The following is a 17,010-nucleotide window of genomic DNA, read 5'->3' as shown; positions in this document are numbered from 1 at the left end:
AGTTCATGAGTGAGTGAGTGAGTACGTGGTGTCATTCCCACTGGGGCCACCTGTTGGGAGTACTACATCTCCCAGCAGCTCTTGCACCTCCCAACACCCCGGAGCCTACAAGCACCCACCAGGACTCCAAGCAGCCCCCTACCCAGAGGCAAGATGGAGGGGAGACCATTGGAAGCCCAGGAGACCACTGCAGAGCACGAGTATCTTTTTTATTTTGCATGCGCCAGGGAATTTTTAGCACTGAAAACCCCACAACCAAAACTGGGTGCGAGGTATGCAAGGTTTTTCACCTTGCTAAACCTTGGACCCAAGTGAATTCCCCCCTAAGGTAGATCATGCAATATATCCTTCTGACGTGGATTGGAATGATATATCGTAGACATCGTATAGTGTGTACCCCTAATCCGTCATTCCCGGCAATGGTCAATAGAATCATCCTACTGGATGTGCTGCATGTCCAATAAGACGATTCCAGGGTTAGATTGGGCTTGAATTGCCGGTGGTTGGGATGCCAGCGGTCAGAATACCGACCGCGGCATCCTGATGATCAGAATCCCGACAAGGGAAGGCAAGTACACTTACCTTCCCCCACCGACCTCCTAACCCTCCATTCTAACAGCCTAACTCTTAACCTCTCACCCCTGCAGCATAACCCTAATCCTCCCCGGTGGTGACTAATCCTAACCCCCTCTCCCCGGAGCCTAAACCTAAACACCCCCTCCCCCCCACCACCCGGCAGCGAAACCCTCCCTGTGGGGTGCCTAAACCTAACCCCCCTCCCCGCAGCCTAAATCTAACCCCCCAGGTCAGCAGCCTAACCCTAAACCCCCCCCCCCCCCCCCCGGTTTGCAAAACTGTGCGGCTTACCTCTCTGGCAGCCCGACGGATGCTTGTTCGGATGCCGGTGTAATTCCAAGTAGTGTCTGGATTTTGGCGTCGGTATTCAGATTGCCGGGATCCTGACAGCCGGGATCCCCCACAGCTGACACGGTATTGTAACATGCAGCATGTAACCATACATCACACTGTCATACAGCGAACCGTATAGTGTGCATGGCGGTGCAATGTATTGTTACACTGCATCGCCACGTCACTGGGTTGCAACTTCGGAAGGTGTGTACCCAGCGAACCAATCTGTATTGACACTCGTTATACAGAATTTAGTAGCACTGACCTTTTAGACTTCATCACAGATGTTGGCAATAAGTGAGCACTGGAGACTCTCTGAAGGTGCAAACACCAGAGAAAGGGCTTTTCTCAGATACATAAATATACACCTTAGACCCCTGACAGACAGCATTTTAGATGCAGCATTTTAAGCAACAATAAAAGTCAGCAAGCATCTGTTGTAGATATCACTAAATTCTCATTTACTAGCACAAAACCAACAAACACTTAGGAACACTACACTTAGCATTATCACCTAGCTGATAAAACAGCGGCTGATATCCAGGTCCATTTCTCTGAATGTAAACTGCTCTAGCTGGTCACAGACAGGCTGTAAAAAGCCAATGAAGTACTGCAGAATAGCGGCATCTTAGAAAAGCTTGTGCAAATTCTCCAGAAATTAAGCAACAGAAAGTAATATTCTGCTATGTAAAACATTAGCAGGATACCTGCCTTGGTGCTATGTAAAACATTAGCAGGATACCTGCCTTGGTGCTATATAAAACATTAGCAGGATACCTGCCTTGGTGTTTGTAACATTAAATAGTTTAACTGCAGCTCCTATCAATACATCAAGGGCCTGATTCAGATGTGGTTGGAGGGAGCATTGCTGCTGCTTACTTGGAAGCCGCAGCGAAGCACAGATACGGTAATGCAGCAAGAGGCATCTGGTATAAGTAGACACTTCCTGCATGCATGTGTGATCCACTGCTATGTTTGAGGATGCAGCACCGGATCACTTGTGACACTATCGGCCGGCTGAGTGAACCGTGAGGTGACACAAGTCGGTTGCCGCAGCTTCGTCCGAGAGGCTAGGCAAACTCTGTCAGACGATGGAGACCCTGGCCTCGGCACTCCCACAAAACTGAGGCGACACACCTTCGTTTTGTGAAACGACTGCCGTCCCTGCCACCAAACAGCTGCAGACTGTCAATCACTTGATGTAAGCAGCCGTAGTGCGTCCTGCGACGCAGAACCCGCACTGCACATGCACTGTAAGGGTCCAGCACACGCGCAAAGTACCAGCCATCAGTAACTTGTGACCTTCGTTTAGTAGTGTCAGGGCCTGAGTCAGGACCAAGGTACACTAGCTAATACTTCCTCGTCGTAATCATGATGAAATCCATTGCGCTGACTCATACCTTTAATTGGTTGCGATATCCTATAGCTGTGGATATACCAGAGTTATGTTATGTAACATGAGAAAGCAGGGAGAGTCCTTACAGATCGTCCATAGGGGCCTGTAATTGTATATCACTTTCTACAAGCATCTTATCTCTGCAATAACATGTACCGTCAATAATCGCTTATCTCCAGTACAGATATAACACAGTAATTGCACAAAGGAAGGTGGAGTGAAAGCAAAGGTGACACATTTTAAAAATAATCGGGGGCTCTTGTTACATCTACCACATGACAGAAAATGTCATGCACGGAAATGGTTAGCGGCATAGGTATTTATTAACAGTTATTTATATAACGCGCACATATTTTGCAGTGCTTTGCAGAGAACATTTGGTCAGTCACATGCTTGCCACAGTGCAGCTTACAACATATATTCCCTATAACATAAATACAAACGCACACATATAGTGGGGCAAAAAAGTATTTGGACAGCCACCGATTGTGCAAGTTGACCCACTTAAAAAGATGACAGAGGTCTGTAATTTCCATTATATGTACACTTCAACTGTGAGAAACAGAATCTGGAAAGAAAAAAAAAAAAAAAAACCACCAGGAAATCACATTGTATGATTTTAAAACAATTTACTTGTATATTCTTGTGGAAAATAAATATTTGGACACCTACCAAGCAGCAAGATTTCTGGCTCTCACAGACCTGTTACTTCATCTTTAAGAAGCTCTTCTATCCTCCACTTGTTACCTGTATTAATGGCACCTGTTTGAACTGGTTAGCTGTATAAAAGACACCTGTCCACACCCTCAAACAGTCAGACTGCTACCTCTCCACCATGGCCAAGACCAGAGAGCTGTCTAAAGACACCAGGGACAAAATTGTAGAGCTGCGCAAGGCTGGGATGAGCTGCTCAACAACAGGCAAGCAGCTTGGTGAGAAGAGATCAACTGTTGGCGCAATTATGAAAAAATGGAAGAAATACAAGATCACTGACAATCTCCCTCGACCTGGGGCTCCATGCAAGTTCTCACCTCGTGGGGTATCAATGATCTTAAGAACGGTGAGAAATCAGCCCAGAACTACACGGGGGACCTGGTCAATGACCTCAAGAGAGCTGGGACCACAGTCACAAAGGTTACCTTTAGTAACACACTACGTCGTCATGGATTGAAATCCTGCAGCGCCCGAAAGGTCCCCCTGCTTAAGCCAACACATGTCCAGGCCCGTCTAAAATTTGCCAGTGACCATCTGGATGATCCAGAGGAGGATTGGGAGAATGTAATGTGGTCAGATGAGAGCAAAATCTAACTTTTTGGTATAAACTCCACTTGCCGTGTTTGGAGCATACTTGCCTACCTGACCCTCTCCATGAGGGAGAAAATGCTCTGTTCCTGGACTTTCCTGGTAATGTATGATTGCCGTCACCTGTGGTGAAACACCTTTCTTATCAATTAACTAGCTCACCACAGGTCATCACCTGTGCAATCATACATTACCAGAAAAGTCCAGGAACAGAGCATTTTCTCCCTCATGGAGAGGGTCAGGTAGGCAAGTATGGTTTGGAGGGAGAAGAATGATGAATGGCATCCCACAAACACCATACCCACTGTGAAGCATGGAGATGGAAACATCATGCTTTGGGGCTACTTTTCTGCAAAGGGGACAGGACGACTGATCCGTATTAAGGAGAGGATGAATGGGGCCATGTATCGTGAGATTTTGGGCAAAAACCTCCTTCCCTCAGTAAGAGCATTGAAGATGGAACGTGGCTGGGTCTTCCAGCATGACAATGACCCCAAACACACCGCCCGGGCAACTAAGGAGTTGCTCCGTAAGAAGCATTTCAAGGTCCTGGAGTGGCCTAGCCAGTCTCCAGACCTCAACCCAATAGAAAATCTGTGAAGGGAGTTGAAAGCCCGTGTTGCCCGGCAATAGCCCCAAAACATGACCTATCTAGAGAAGATCTGCATGGAAGAGTGGGCCAAAATACCTGCTAGAGTGTGTGCAAACCTGGTCAAGAACTACAGGAAACGTTTGACCTCTGTAATTCCCAACCAAGGTTATATTACAAAGTATTGAGTTAAACTTTTTGATTGTCCAAATATTTATTTTCTGCAAGAATATACCAAGAAATTGTTTAAAAATCATACGTGTGGGGGGCGTGGCTTGGCTGTTGAAGGAGCAAGACACGCAGTTTGGGAGCTCCTGCATATAGCCCCAACAAAATCATATTTCCCCAACTTGTGTTCACCCATCTAACCTGGGACATCTCTCCCACTGCCCTCCAGCCGGTTGGGACTGCCCTGGGGAGACGCCGCGGAATCGGGGAGTGCTTGTAAGCGCTCCCGCGGGTTGCGGCCTTCTCCCCGGACTGAAGCCGGGGCCTGGAGTAGCTGCGGGTCCCGACCTGTGCCCCTGGAGCCGTGCCGACGGCTGGTGGATCCCCCTCGGCGATCGCGGAACCCTGTGTGGAGCCTACTGGTTCCCCCCTCCATATACTAACCCCCGTGGAAGTTCGGCAACGTCGCCCTCTGGAGATCCGGGCGCCGAGACGGGTGCGGCCGCCATCTTGCTGGGACTCTGCCGGGGGCCTGCATCGGGAGACGCGACGTGCAGTGACTGACCCGGCACACGCTCTATCGGCGCCGCAGCCTCTGGCGACTGAGGTGCCCGAGGCGGATCCGCTGCTGAGGCCGGCAGCCAGAGGGTAAGAGGTGCTCTCCCTGCTCTCCCTGATTAGCTAGGGGTCCGGCCGGTGCCGCCGTGATTAACCCTCCCTCACCCTTCCCAGGGCCCCCCCTTGTATGCACGCTCTGCCTCCCCCATCCCAACGCTTGGGCATTGCCGCAGCCGCCAGAAACGGGGCATTTGAGACCCCCGGACGGGGTTACTCCAAACAAGCTACCGCCCTGTAATGAGAGGTCTCCTGTACATCGTCACAATACCCCTCTTATCTTAATAATAGAGGGGCTGAAAGTTATACCCCCCGCAGCCTGCACCTATTTCAAATAGGGGCAAGAGGAGGCGACCCAGCTCTTGTGGGCGACGAACACCAAGCCCCACATCCTCCCTAAGATTCACCCCAGTCCCCAAGTGAACGGGGCCTAAAAGTACACCCTATACCTCTGCCGCATCACCCCCAGGACGGACCGAGTTCTCACCCTACCTAGGTCTGATAGCCACGTTTAGCTTTTCTCCCAGCTCAGATCTGCTCCTGCAATTACTCCCTCCATCACAAGGTTCATAGTGTCCTCCATAATGTAATTGTTCTCTAACCAGCTGCCGCCACTCATGCCTGTCTGAGTAACACGAAACCTCCATAAATGTGACTGAGTACCCCTGTTTCACCACTTTAAGCTGACCGGCCTCTCCCCTGAAACACGTCTCTTTGTGATCTACGGTGCGCTGCTGCTGACGAGAAATGGCTCCCACAAAGAAAAAGGAGACATTACCTCCGAAAGTCTCCAACCCCCCACGTAAATCCCTTCAAATATCCCCTCTACAAAGCGTATCATCTCCCTCTGCCACAACGGACCCCTTGGGCCCCACTGTTTTGTCCACGGCTTTCTCAGTATCGGGAGTGGACTGCGAGTCGGATGCCCCCCTAACAGTAAGATCTCTCTGCCAGATCTTGTCCGCCTTCAAATCTGAACTCTCTAAAGATCTGACCTCTGCCATCCGCGAGGTCAAAACTGAGCTGGTCGTTTTGGGAGACAGGACGGATCATTTAGAACGCAAGATGGAGGAATTGGTCTCCTCTCACAATGACCTACTCTCATCCCATGATCGCCAACAGCAAGATCTGGACCAATTCAAATCCAAATTGGCAGATATGGAGGACAGATCAAGGCGGAACAACATAAAAATCCGAGGCATCCCAGACTCAGTCCCTAATTCGGATCTGGAAGCCTACGCCACTGCCCTATTTAAGAAACTCCTCCCCAAAGCGGACGACTCGGAGCTCCTGATTGACCGTATCCACCGACTCCCTAGACCCCGATCCGTCTCGTCCGACCTCCCTAAAGACACCCTCCTACGAGTCCATTTCTTCCCAGTTAAGGAGCGCATTATGAGGGCCGCTAGAGAATCCAAAAACACGGATATCCTAGGCGGACTCCAAATATTCCAAGACTTCTCAGCCGCTACCATAGCAAAGAGACGTGCTTTTACCCCCATTACCCTCGCTTTGAGATCCCACGACATCCGCTACCGTTGGGGATTCCCGGTTAAACTGATAATCTCGTATGAAGACTCGACATACATAATCTCCTCTTTGGATGCAGGTGTGAAGTTGTTGCTGGACTGGGACATTTCCATCTCGAAACCGTCTACATCTGCACGTGCCACCAACGTCAGCCATGATTGGTCGAATTCCTGAGTCTGTGGATAGTCGAGTTGGATCTTTCCAAAATCCACCCTCCAACACCTTGGGTCCGCAGAGGCTGCAGACCTTCTCCCCCCTGAATGGGGGAACTGAAAATATCCTTTTTATGTCTCTTCCTATAATTGACATGATATATCTTATTATAAGTTTGTCTTATAGACCCACAAGTTACGGGACTACTCCCTCACATGTTGTTTAAATGTTGATTTATTTTCATTGGGCGACTTAACGCCCGGTTACGGTTTCAGTTACAGACACCTACTATTTACCTGTTCATGTTCTAGGGTGCAAATATTTCCTAACTCCAATTGTCCACATAAGATTTTAGCGCCCTAGGGTAATTCTTTTAGAAGTGTTTATTGAGTGGCGGCGCAGGTTTACCCAGCCCGCCCCCACCTTTTTCCGCACTACTGCAAACCCCCGAATGTTTTCCCTTTCCCCTGCAGTGGTCATGCAGGTCCAATATACCGGACCTTTTCTTTTTCTTTTTGTTGGTTACCTCCTCCCCACTCGTTTTAATCCTGATCCATGTCTTCCCCACATCCCCCCCCTCCTCCCGAGCTCCAGACTCGGCCCACGCTCCTCCCTTCCTCTGTCCATCAGTACTCGGTACAGATACGCCTCAATAGACCATCAGAGACCTCCCTTTATCATACCTAACCTAGGTTACCAATGCTGAACCTTATTTCTCTTAATGTTAAAGGACTAAACTCTCCCAATAAGCGTAGGCTAGCCCTCTCCTTCTTCCACCAGCAAAAAGCAGATGTAGTAGCACTACAAGAAACCCACTTCTCTTCTAACAACCCCCCCCTCTTCAAGAACAGCTATTTCCCAGTAGGTTTCTTTGCCAATGGTCCTTCCAAAAGAAATGGTGTGGCCATCCTCTTCAACAAAAATGTCTCCTTTTCCCTCCATTCTCAAATCTCAGACAAAAATGGCCGATACATTATCCTCACAGGTCTCCTCGATGACAAGCCAGTTACCCTAGTATCTTTATACGCGCCTAACTCTAACCAGGTCCCCTTTCTGAGAAAACTATTCCTCACTATACGGAATGCACTAAAGGGCTCTTTAGTAGTTTTGGGTGACTATAATCTTGTCCTAGACCCTAAATTGGATAAGTCCCGCCACTTCCCCCACCCTGCCCCATCCACCACCTCTGGCCCATCCCTTGCCTTCCGCAACTTGCTTGCAGAATTCGACCTATACGACGTCTGGAGGACACAAAACCCCTCAGGACGAGACTACACATTCCATTCCCTTGTCCATAACTCTTACTCCAGAATCGACCTGATTCTATGCGATAAATGGTCTCTCCAGAGAACTAAAAATATAGATATCCTACCAATCACATGGTCGGACCACGCCCCAGTTCTCTGGCAGTGGAATCTCCAGGGTACCCACAACCCTTCCCGGCAATGGCGCCTATATCCCTATCTTCTAAATAACCCCTTGTCAAAAAAAATAATCACTGACTCCATTGACTCCTACTTAGCCACGAACTCACCCCAAGATACCTCCCCTATCATCCATTGGTGTGCCTTTAAAGCCGTTACACGAGGTGCCGCTATTCAAGCCGGCGCCACTCTCAAAAAACAAGCCCAACAAAAGCAAAAGACACTAGAGGACGACCTGCTGGACCTCGAGACCAAGAATAGGGCCCTCCCCTCCAAAACACTTAAAATCGAGATCTCCAAAGTCCGAGGCCAGCTACAAAAGTTGCTCCTCGCTCGCACCCAAGCAGCCTTGAATAGAATGCGCCACAAATTTTATCTACTAGGTAACAAAGCAGGCAAAATGCTAGCACGCAAACTACGTGTCCAACAAGCTAGGAATAAAATTAAATGTATCTACTCTCCCACCAAACAAAAAATCTTGAACCCCAAAGATATTACGAACCAATTTGCAAACTATTACGCCAAATTATATAACCTAGCAACTGACCCTTCCACTCCTCAACCCACCCCTCCGTCTATTTCCTCTTTTCTAGAAGGTCTTTCCCTTCCATCCCTCACACAGGACCAGCTGGCCTCTTTGAATTCCACGTGGTCCGAAGATGAAATTTCGGCAGCAATTAAGTCCACACCCAAGAATAAAGCACCCGGCCCAGACGGCTTTGTTTCTGACTTTTATTCTACTTTCCATGTCGCCCTCTCTCCCCTCCTGACTACACTATTTAACACATTCTCAGACCACGGTTCCCTCCCCTCAGAACTCTTAGAAGCGCGTATTGTCACAATTCCTAAACCCGGAAAAGACCCCGCCTTTGTACATAACTACCGACCAATAGCGCTCCTAAACTGCGATATCAAATTATATGCCAAAATGATTGCCACACGCATCAACAAGTTCCTCCCCTCCCTGATACACCAGGACCAGACTGGATTCGTCCCTGGGAGACAACCGTCTGACAATACACGCCGGGTCTTCAACTTGATAGATTCCCTAGCTGGAGACCAGGGCCTTCTTTTGCTATCACTAGACGCTGAGAAGGCCTTTGATAGATTAAATTGGATGTACATGCGCCAAACCCTTCTAAGATTCGGATTCAAAGACCGTATCCTCTCCTCTATCCTAGCACTGTACAGCTCTCCTACGGCCCGGGTATACAACGGGGGCTTCTTATCCGACCCTTTCCCTATCACGAATGGCACCAGACAAGGCTGCCCCCTATCCCCTCTAATCTTTGTCTTATCAATCGAACCCCTGGCAACTAAAATAAGAGACAACCCCCACATACCTCCGATTCGAATTGGCACATCCTTACACAAACTGAGTCTCTTCGCAGATGATGTCCTCCTCTTTATTTCTAACCCTACTACAACTCTCCCAGTCCTACATTCTGTCTTAGATGCCTATAGCCTTGCATCTTACTATAAATTAAATACAACTAAAACAGACGCCCTTCCCCTCAACCTATCTCATTCCATCCCAACACTCCAAGCCTCCTTTCCATACAACTGGCGATCTAGCACGATAAAATACCTGGGTATCAATATCCCTATCTCCACTGCAGACGCCTTCTCTGTCAACTTAACCCCCCTGATTGAGTCATTAGAAGCACTTACGAAAGCCTGGTCTTCCTATGAGGTCTCTTGGCTGGGACGGATGGCGGCATTTAAAATGTCCTTATTGCCTAAACTCATGTATCTCTTCCGCACAATACCATATCCCTTCCCAAAGAAAGCCATTCAAACCTGCTCTTCTATTATGACTAAATACATCTGGTCCTCAAAACCACCCTTAATGGCTCTCTCAAGAATGACCCTGCCCAGAGCGCTTGGAGGTCTCAACATACCCAATATTCCACTTTACCAGGAAGCTTCCCTCTTAGCCCCCATTAAACACTATTTCTCACCCCGATCACACACTGGTTGGAGGGAGCTAGAACAAATAAGGTCAAATCCAATCCCTCTAGCTGACCTTTTCCGCATTCCAAAATCGCTCCGGCCTACCCAAACGTCCCTCCTCCCCTCCACGCAAGCCGCCCTACAAGCCTGGGACTCCCTATCAGCCTCCCTAGCATCCACCATCTCCCTTTTCCCCCAGATATCCATCTCTACATTAGCACAGATGATCCCCAACCTCAACCTATCCAAATGGAAACGCGCAGGAATATTACTCCTAGGCGACTTACTCGATGGACTCTACCTAAAACCCTTCTCAACTCTCCAGTCACAATACTCACTCCCGGCTTCAGAACTTTTCCATTATATGCAAGTAGCACATTGGTGGAAGACGATTCCTCCTACCAACCCATCGCCCCTCACAAGCCCACACACCATATTTTCTCGCCTTTCCCTACCAGAATCCAAAGGTGACATCACATACTGGTATAAGCTCCGGCTAACTCCTACCTCCCCCCCCAAATCAAATGCCCAAAAGAAATGGGAACAGGACTTGGGCAAAATCCTATCCCCCAACGACTGGCGCCGAGTTTTCTTAATCTCGTACTCTATGTCCCAGTGCTTAAATCACACTGAAATGCATATAAAACTGGTGAACAGAATTTACCAAACCCCAGAGCGTATCCATAAATTCTGGCCCTCCCACAGTAATAAGTGCTGGAGACTTTGTGGTTCAGTGGGTCACCTTTTCCACATATTCTGGACGTGCCCTAAGATCACTAAATATTGGCTAGATGTTTTTGAGCTAATAAATAAAGTTCTGTCCACTCGTCTGGCACCAGACCCAACTCTAGCACTGCTGCAAGTTGTCCCTCCATCAATAACCCCGGATGCCAGATATGTCCTGGGTCACATCCTGATAGCCGCGCGAGCAAACCTAGCCCAAATGTGGAAACAACCCACTCCCCCTATCCTGGTGAGAGCTATCCATAAGATAAATCACCATTTCCTTATGGAAACGGAATCAGCCTCCTCCTCCCTCAACTACTCCTCCCTCAAAGCGAGATGGTCAATGTGGCAAAGCTTTGTCTCTTCGACGGAAGGGTCCCAATATTTTCATAACCCTACCACTCCCCCAACAAGTCCGTCCGTGCAAACAAATGTAGCCTGACTTAAACCATACCCCCCCCCTACTATACCCCCCCAATACCAGGCAATTACCCCTACGTCCCCTCGTCAAAGGGAGCCACTATCTAGATCTCCCTCCCGATCCCTCCCTCTACCGAGTACCAATGAATACCAATGAATACTGCCCACTAAGATTAGGTCATTCCTATCATACCGCAATGTATAGATTCTATATGTGCCTCTCCATTCTCTGATGTAATATGCCCATTAGACCCCGATGTACAACTCCCCTGACTCAAGTCTGGACTCCTACCCTCCCCACCCCTCCTCCCCTATATGTATAACTTGTGTTCATATCCTTGCAATGCATTGTAATGTTGTATCACCCTCCCTGGTTTTTCTTTTCCCTTTCTTTATTTTGTACCCCATAAAAAAATTGCTTATCTCTTTCAATAAAAACTATTGATTTAAAAAAAAAAAAAAATCATACGTGTGATTTCTTGGGGGTTTTTTTAGATTCTGTCTCTCACAGATGAAGTGTACCTATGATGGAAATTACAGAACTATCTCATCTTTTTAAGTGGGTCAACTTGCACAATCGGTGGCTGTCCAAATACTTTTCTGCCCCACTGTATACACTAGGAATTATTTTTCAGGATCAAATTAACCTACCAGTATGTTCTGTTTGTGGTGGTAAACAAGAGCAACCAGAGGATACCCATGCAATCATGGGGAGAACGTATAAACTCCACCTAGAAGGCCTTAGTGGGAATTGCACCCAAGGCCTCTGTACTGTGAAGCAATGATAACCACTACACCAACTATGCTGGCTAAAAAGCAGCACACATATTACAACCACAAAGCTGACTCATTTAAGTGTAATTATATGCACAATGTACAGTATCTACAGTAGTAATGAGAATTTCAAATAATAATAGTAATAAAACCAATAATAATAATATGGGGTAAATGTAAGAACAGTCGATATGGGGCGGGTGCGGTATCAGTGCACGTTATGTGCGCTATATCGCTCCCCCCATGTATGGCAGCCACGGTGTGCGCCAGTGACAGGAGCACCATGCACCCCTGTCATTATCGGTAGACAGCACGCCGATATGTAAAGCCCCGTACACACGGGTAGAGATGTGTGCTGAGCGATCGATCAATGACCGCTCAGCACAGCGCGATGTGTGCTGAGCGAGGGGGGGGGGGGGTCGCTCACTTCACACAGCGGTGAAATTAGTGACCTGCTACATTGTGCCTGTGCACTGGCGATAGCGACACGCGGGGCTGCGCATCGCCATCGCTGTGGGGCATACATACGGAGAGATCTGTGCTTAACTTCTAAGCAATCTAGTCAGATTGCTTAGATTTTAAGCACTGATCTCTCTGTGTGTATTCCCTTTTGGGTGTAATACGGTATGCCGGCGCTCGGGCTCCCGGCGACCAGCATACCGGGGCCGGGAGCCCGACCGCCGGCATACCGACAGCGTGGTGAGCGCAAAAGAGCGCGCCACACTATTTTATTCTCCCTCCAGGGGGGTTGTGGACCCCCACAAGGGAGAATAGCTGTCGGTATGCCGGGTGTCGGGCTCCCGGCTCCGGTATACTGTGCGCCGGGATCCCGACATTCGGCATACTGAAGACCACCCTTCCCTTTTAGAGCAATGTAAGAACGGTCAGTGATGCCTTATCTCCTGGCTGTGGCGGGTGCCAGCTCCGGCCTGCAGGTGAGATCTCGTGAGGCTTGCAAGATCTTGCACATGTACAGTGAGCCGGCTGTGGGGACGGGACGGACACACAGTGCATTAGCTCTAGGCTGATGCGCTGTGGCAGCTGACAGGGATCGCCGGCGAGGGGAGTGTTCACTCCCCTTCTACAGCAGCCGAGTGTTCATATATCTCGGTGCTAGTGCTTCAAGGCGAAGCGTGAAGAGTGATACCGGAACAATATCTGCCGGTATCATACATCTACCCCACAGTACTGTGGTGGAAACTAGTACCGTATATACTCGAGTATAAGTCGACCCGAATATAAGCCGAGGCACCTAATTTTACCACAAAAAACTGGGAAAAATTACTGACTCGAGTATAAGCCTAGGGTGGGAAATGCACGGTGCCAGGGTTTTTCATGCTCAGGGTGTCATGCTCGTTGCCAGGGGTTTCATGCGGTAGGTGTTATCCTTGTTGCCAGGGGGTAATGCTTGTTGCTAGGGTTGTGCCCCCAGTGCCACATATACCCCCAGTGACAGATATCCCCCCACAGTGCCAGATAAAAACATGCCCCCGTTGCTTTGCCCCCAGTAGTTATGCCCCTTCTTTGCCCCCAGTAGTTGTGCCCCCTTTCATTGCCCCCAGTAGTTATGCCCTCTCTTTCTTTGCCCCCAGTAGTTGTGCCCCCTCTTTCATTGCCCCCAGTAGTTATGACCCCTCTTTCTTTGCCCCCAGTAGTTGTGCCCTTTCTTTGCCCCCAGTAGTTGTGCCCCCTTTCTTTGCCCCCAGTAGTTGTGCCCCCTCTTTCTTTGCCCCCTGTTGCTGTGCCCCCGTCGCCGCTTACAAACACACACAAAAACAATACTTACCACTGCCCCGCTCCTGCTTCCCGACCGCTTCTTCTGCTGCTGCGCTGCTCCGCTCCGTCTGTCCGCCCGCTCCGTCTGGCCGCCTGCTCCGGCGCCCGCTTCCCGGCACCCGATCATCTCTATGGGAGAGACGTCATGACGTCTCTCCAATAGCAACGCCGCACAGACACTAGAGGTCAATAATGACCTCTAGTGTCTGTCCCTGGAGCCGGCTGCAGCGGACGCCCACACAGCCCACGGCGTCTGCTGCAGCCGTTGACTCGAGTATAAGCCGAGGGGGGCTTTTTCAGCATAGAAAAATGTGCTGAAAAAGTCGGCTTATACTCGAGTATATACGGTAACTGATTTTTCTCTTTGCACAGTAAAGTATAATACATCCACAGGCTGTATGGGCCACCTATAGAACCGCAGTCCATGAAATACAGATGTGTCCTCATACATCCAGCCTCAGTACGCCATGCAGAGAGAGATGCTTGGCGTGAGTGAGGTGCCAGGTCCCATGCAACTCTGCTAACGTTGCACATTTTTTTTTTAATCAGCATAGTCTCCTCATGCATCCTAGTAGGATTGTGTTGTGACTTGGGTACACACTACAGCGATGTTGGCACAATATGCCGTTTTTGTAACAACATATTGGTTACATCGCTCAGAGTGTACGGGGGATTGCGCGCTCCCGTGGACAATAGCAATGGACACTTGGGGGTAAATTTACTAAGATGGGAGTTCTATTTAAGATGGGATGTTGCCCTTAGCAACCAATCAGATTCTCCTTCTCATTTATCTAGCACCTTCTAGAAGATAATACCTGGAATCTGATTGGTTACTATGGGCAACATCCCATCTTAAATAAAACTCCCACCTTAGTAAATTTACCCCTGGGTTGTATGTTCTGCACATAAAACCAAGTGTTGTCGCTAGCGTCCTGTAGTATGCTAATTAAGGATGGAACATGTTTGTCCGACCTTCATTAGCTTCTCCACAGTTTGTACACATGATCTAGGGCTGACGGGGATTTGTTCCGACGTCGGAACGAATCCCCATCGCTCTAGTCTAGTGTGTACCCAGCTGAAGATAATTTTCGGCAGGAGAGAGCCCCAATACTAGAGGATTCTCAAGCGAGTTGATGTGCCAAGAGGGTCTGTCTGGTGTAACTGCAGCAAAGATGTATAAGGAGAGGACATCTCTGTAAGAGAGAACATATTTGTAAGAGAACAAACACTAGTGTGCAATTATCTGATTAACCAAATACTGTTATTATTGTGTTCTTGGCTGAGACTCCCAGAAATACTAGTTTGCGGCTGAGTCTATGCATAACAAACAAGCCTGATATTGCTGCGGCCAGGCCCAGAACACAGCATGTGACAGATGCAGAAGTTACACTCCCGGGGGTGATCTCAGCCAATCCGAAGCAGGCTGCGAGCCCATCCCACTCCTTTGAGTGCAGCATGAGAAGCGTCACTATGTGCATGCCAAGGAGGAAAGAAGACGGTATTAACCCCTTCAGCTCCTGCTTAAACAAAACAATGCTCACAGCCCAAAAACAGGTATAAATGACGTATTAAAGTGCAAAAAAGAAGAAACCGACAAATGTCAAAACTGATTGTTCTAGATTAACATAAAAACCTATCATTTCATTATGCACATATAGAACTATTGCTGGATTATATGGTTAATAGTAAAGTATGTAGAATAGAAACCCTACACTGTCACCACCCCAGCAGTGTAAACAGCGCCAATACCCTGCAGAGATAATGTGAATTTGCATCTAAGCGAAAGAGAATGTCTGTAATCACAGTTACTACACACAGGCTGCAGCCTCCATTGCTGAGGTAGATGTTCCACATGGGGTGAGATCCGTCTGTGCTAAGCAACATGCTTGTAATATACTAACAAGTGACAGCATATGTTTTACATATACAATTGCAGATGCAACAGTAATGCATACAAAGTAACAATGTTCGCCGCTCTGCAGCGTCTACAGATGATGTCAGCTATTTAACCATTAAAACGGTGACGCAATTCCATGTCTGCTCGGGCCACATCATAACCCCTAATACTGCTAATCATCCACCTCAGTCACACAGTGGATCCAGCACTCACCCGAGACGTTCAGCTGTCCACCCAGGAACCATCTCACCCGGCCTTGAGTGAAGTCACAGTCCTTGACTGTCTGGTATGGTTTCACCCAGATCAGTCTCTCCCTAGCAAGGACACCCCAAAATGTCTCAGGGTCTTCTTGTGACAACCGTAGGAGATCCTGGTAGGTCTGCACACTGGGTAACGCAGTGGCTTCTGGCATGTAAGCATGGACATCCCATTGGGGTCCAGCAACATGGTGTGATAGTTTAACATTCTGCTTCTGGTATGAGGCACAGGACCTGACCCCCATTCTTCTCCAGGGACAGATCCTTGCAGGAGTTTGGTGCTTGCTGAGCAGCTGCTGCAGGAGAAGTCTGCTGGTGAGAGTTGCTGCCATGATTTCAGAGTGTTCAGTGTTACACTTGCACCATAACTTTCCAAAAGAAATGATGTAAAAAGTTTCAGCAGGTTCCCAGATGGAAGGACCTCAGTGCTGATGATAACTGCAGCTACAAACCATCTGCTGTAGCTAGACTGATAGAATTACAGCAGGGAGCTCCTCCTCATTTCATATCCAGGAAATGTCATTGAAAGAAACTTTTTTTTCTGCTCCTCTATGGCAGTAACCAGCTCATTGTCCCCTTATATAATCCTTGTGCAAATGACACGTGTGTTTTTATATCTCCACACTTCAGATAGTTTGACAATACACTGGGCCGGCCTAAGCCTATTTTTTTTTTTTTATGGTAAGTGCATACCATTACCTCCCAAGTTTTGATTGCTGGCTTAAGGGACAACGCGTGACTGAAAATGGGGCGGGGCCTCGAGTGAAGGGGGCGGGGCATCTCCTGCACCCCAACCGTTTCATAATTTTGGGGGCGTGCACATAAGAAAACACACTCATAGGTCCCCACAGGGAAAAAATAATAATACACATTTAAAAAAAAAAAAAAACTATTTGAACCATAGGTCTTTGTAGCTACTCATATGCCTATCCCAAGTACAGTATGTTTAAATTGCTTTTCTCACTTAGGGGCATATTCATTATAACTACATTTTGCTAATTTTCTCAAATTTAATTTTTTTTTACACTAAACCTCACCAAAACCTCACCAAAGCTGTAATAAAGGTGATATGATTAATATCTCCTTTATTACAGTCTGCTTCGATAATCTCTACACTCCCC

The 17,010-nt window shown here is 48.2% G+C and overlaps 1 protein-coding gene across 1 annotated transcript in view; it reads right to left on the bottom strand.

Annotated features, from left to right (window-relative positions):
• The window catches only part of ACSS1 (acyl-CoA synthetase short chain family member 1), a 317,320-nt gene extending 300,849 nt beyond the window's left edge, over positions 1 to 16,471 (bottom strand). Inside the window, exon 1 of the mRNA XM_063918130.1 lies at positions 15,846 to 16,471. Within this exon, the coding sequence (XP_063774200.1) occupies positions 15,846 to 16,221 (376 nt within the window). The 5' untranslated portion in view covers positions 16,222 to 16,471. The remainder of the gene's footprint in view (positions 1 to 15,845) is intronic.
• Between the last annotated feature and the right edge of the window lie 539 nt (positions 16,472 to 17,010).

Source organism: Pseudophryne corroboree, chromosome 4, assembly GCF_028390025.1.
Source record: "Pseudophryne corroboree isolate aPseCor3 chromosome 4, aPseCor3.hap2, whole genome shotgun sequence".
NCBI lineage: Eukaryota > Metazoa > Chordata > Amphibia > Anura > Myobatrachidae > Pseudophryne > Pseudophryne corroboree.
The sequence above is the reverse complement of the archived record's forward strand: the minus strand, read 5'-3'. Positions and strand labels throughout refer to the sequence as shown.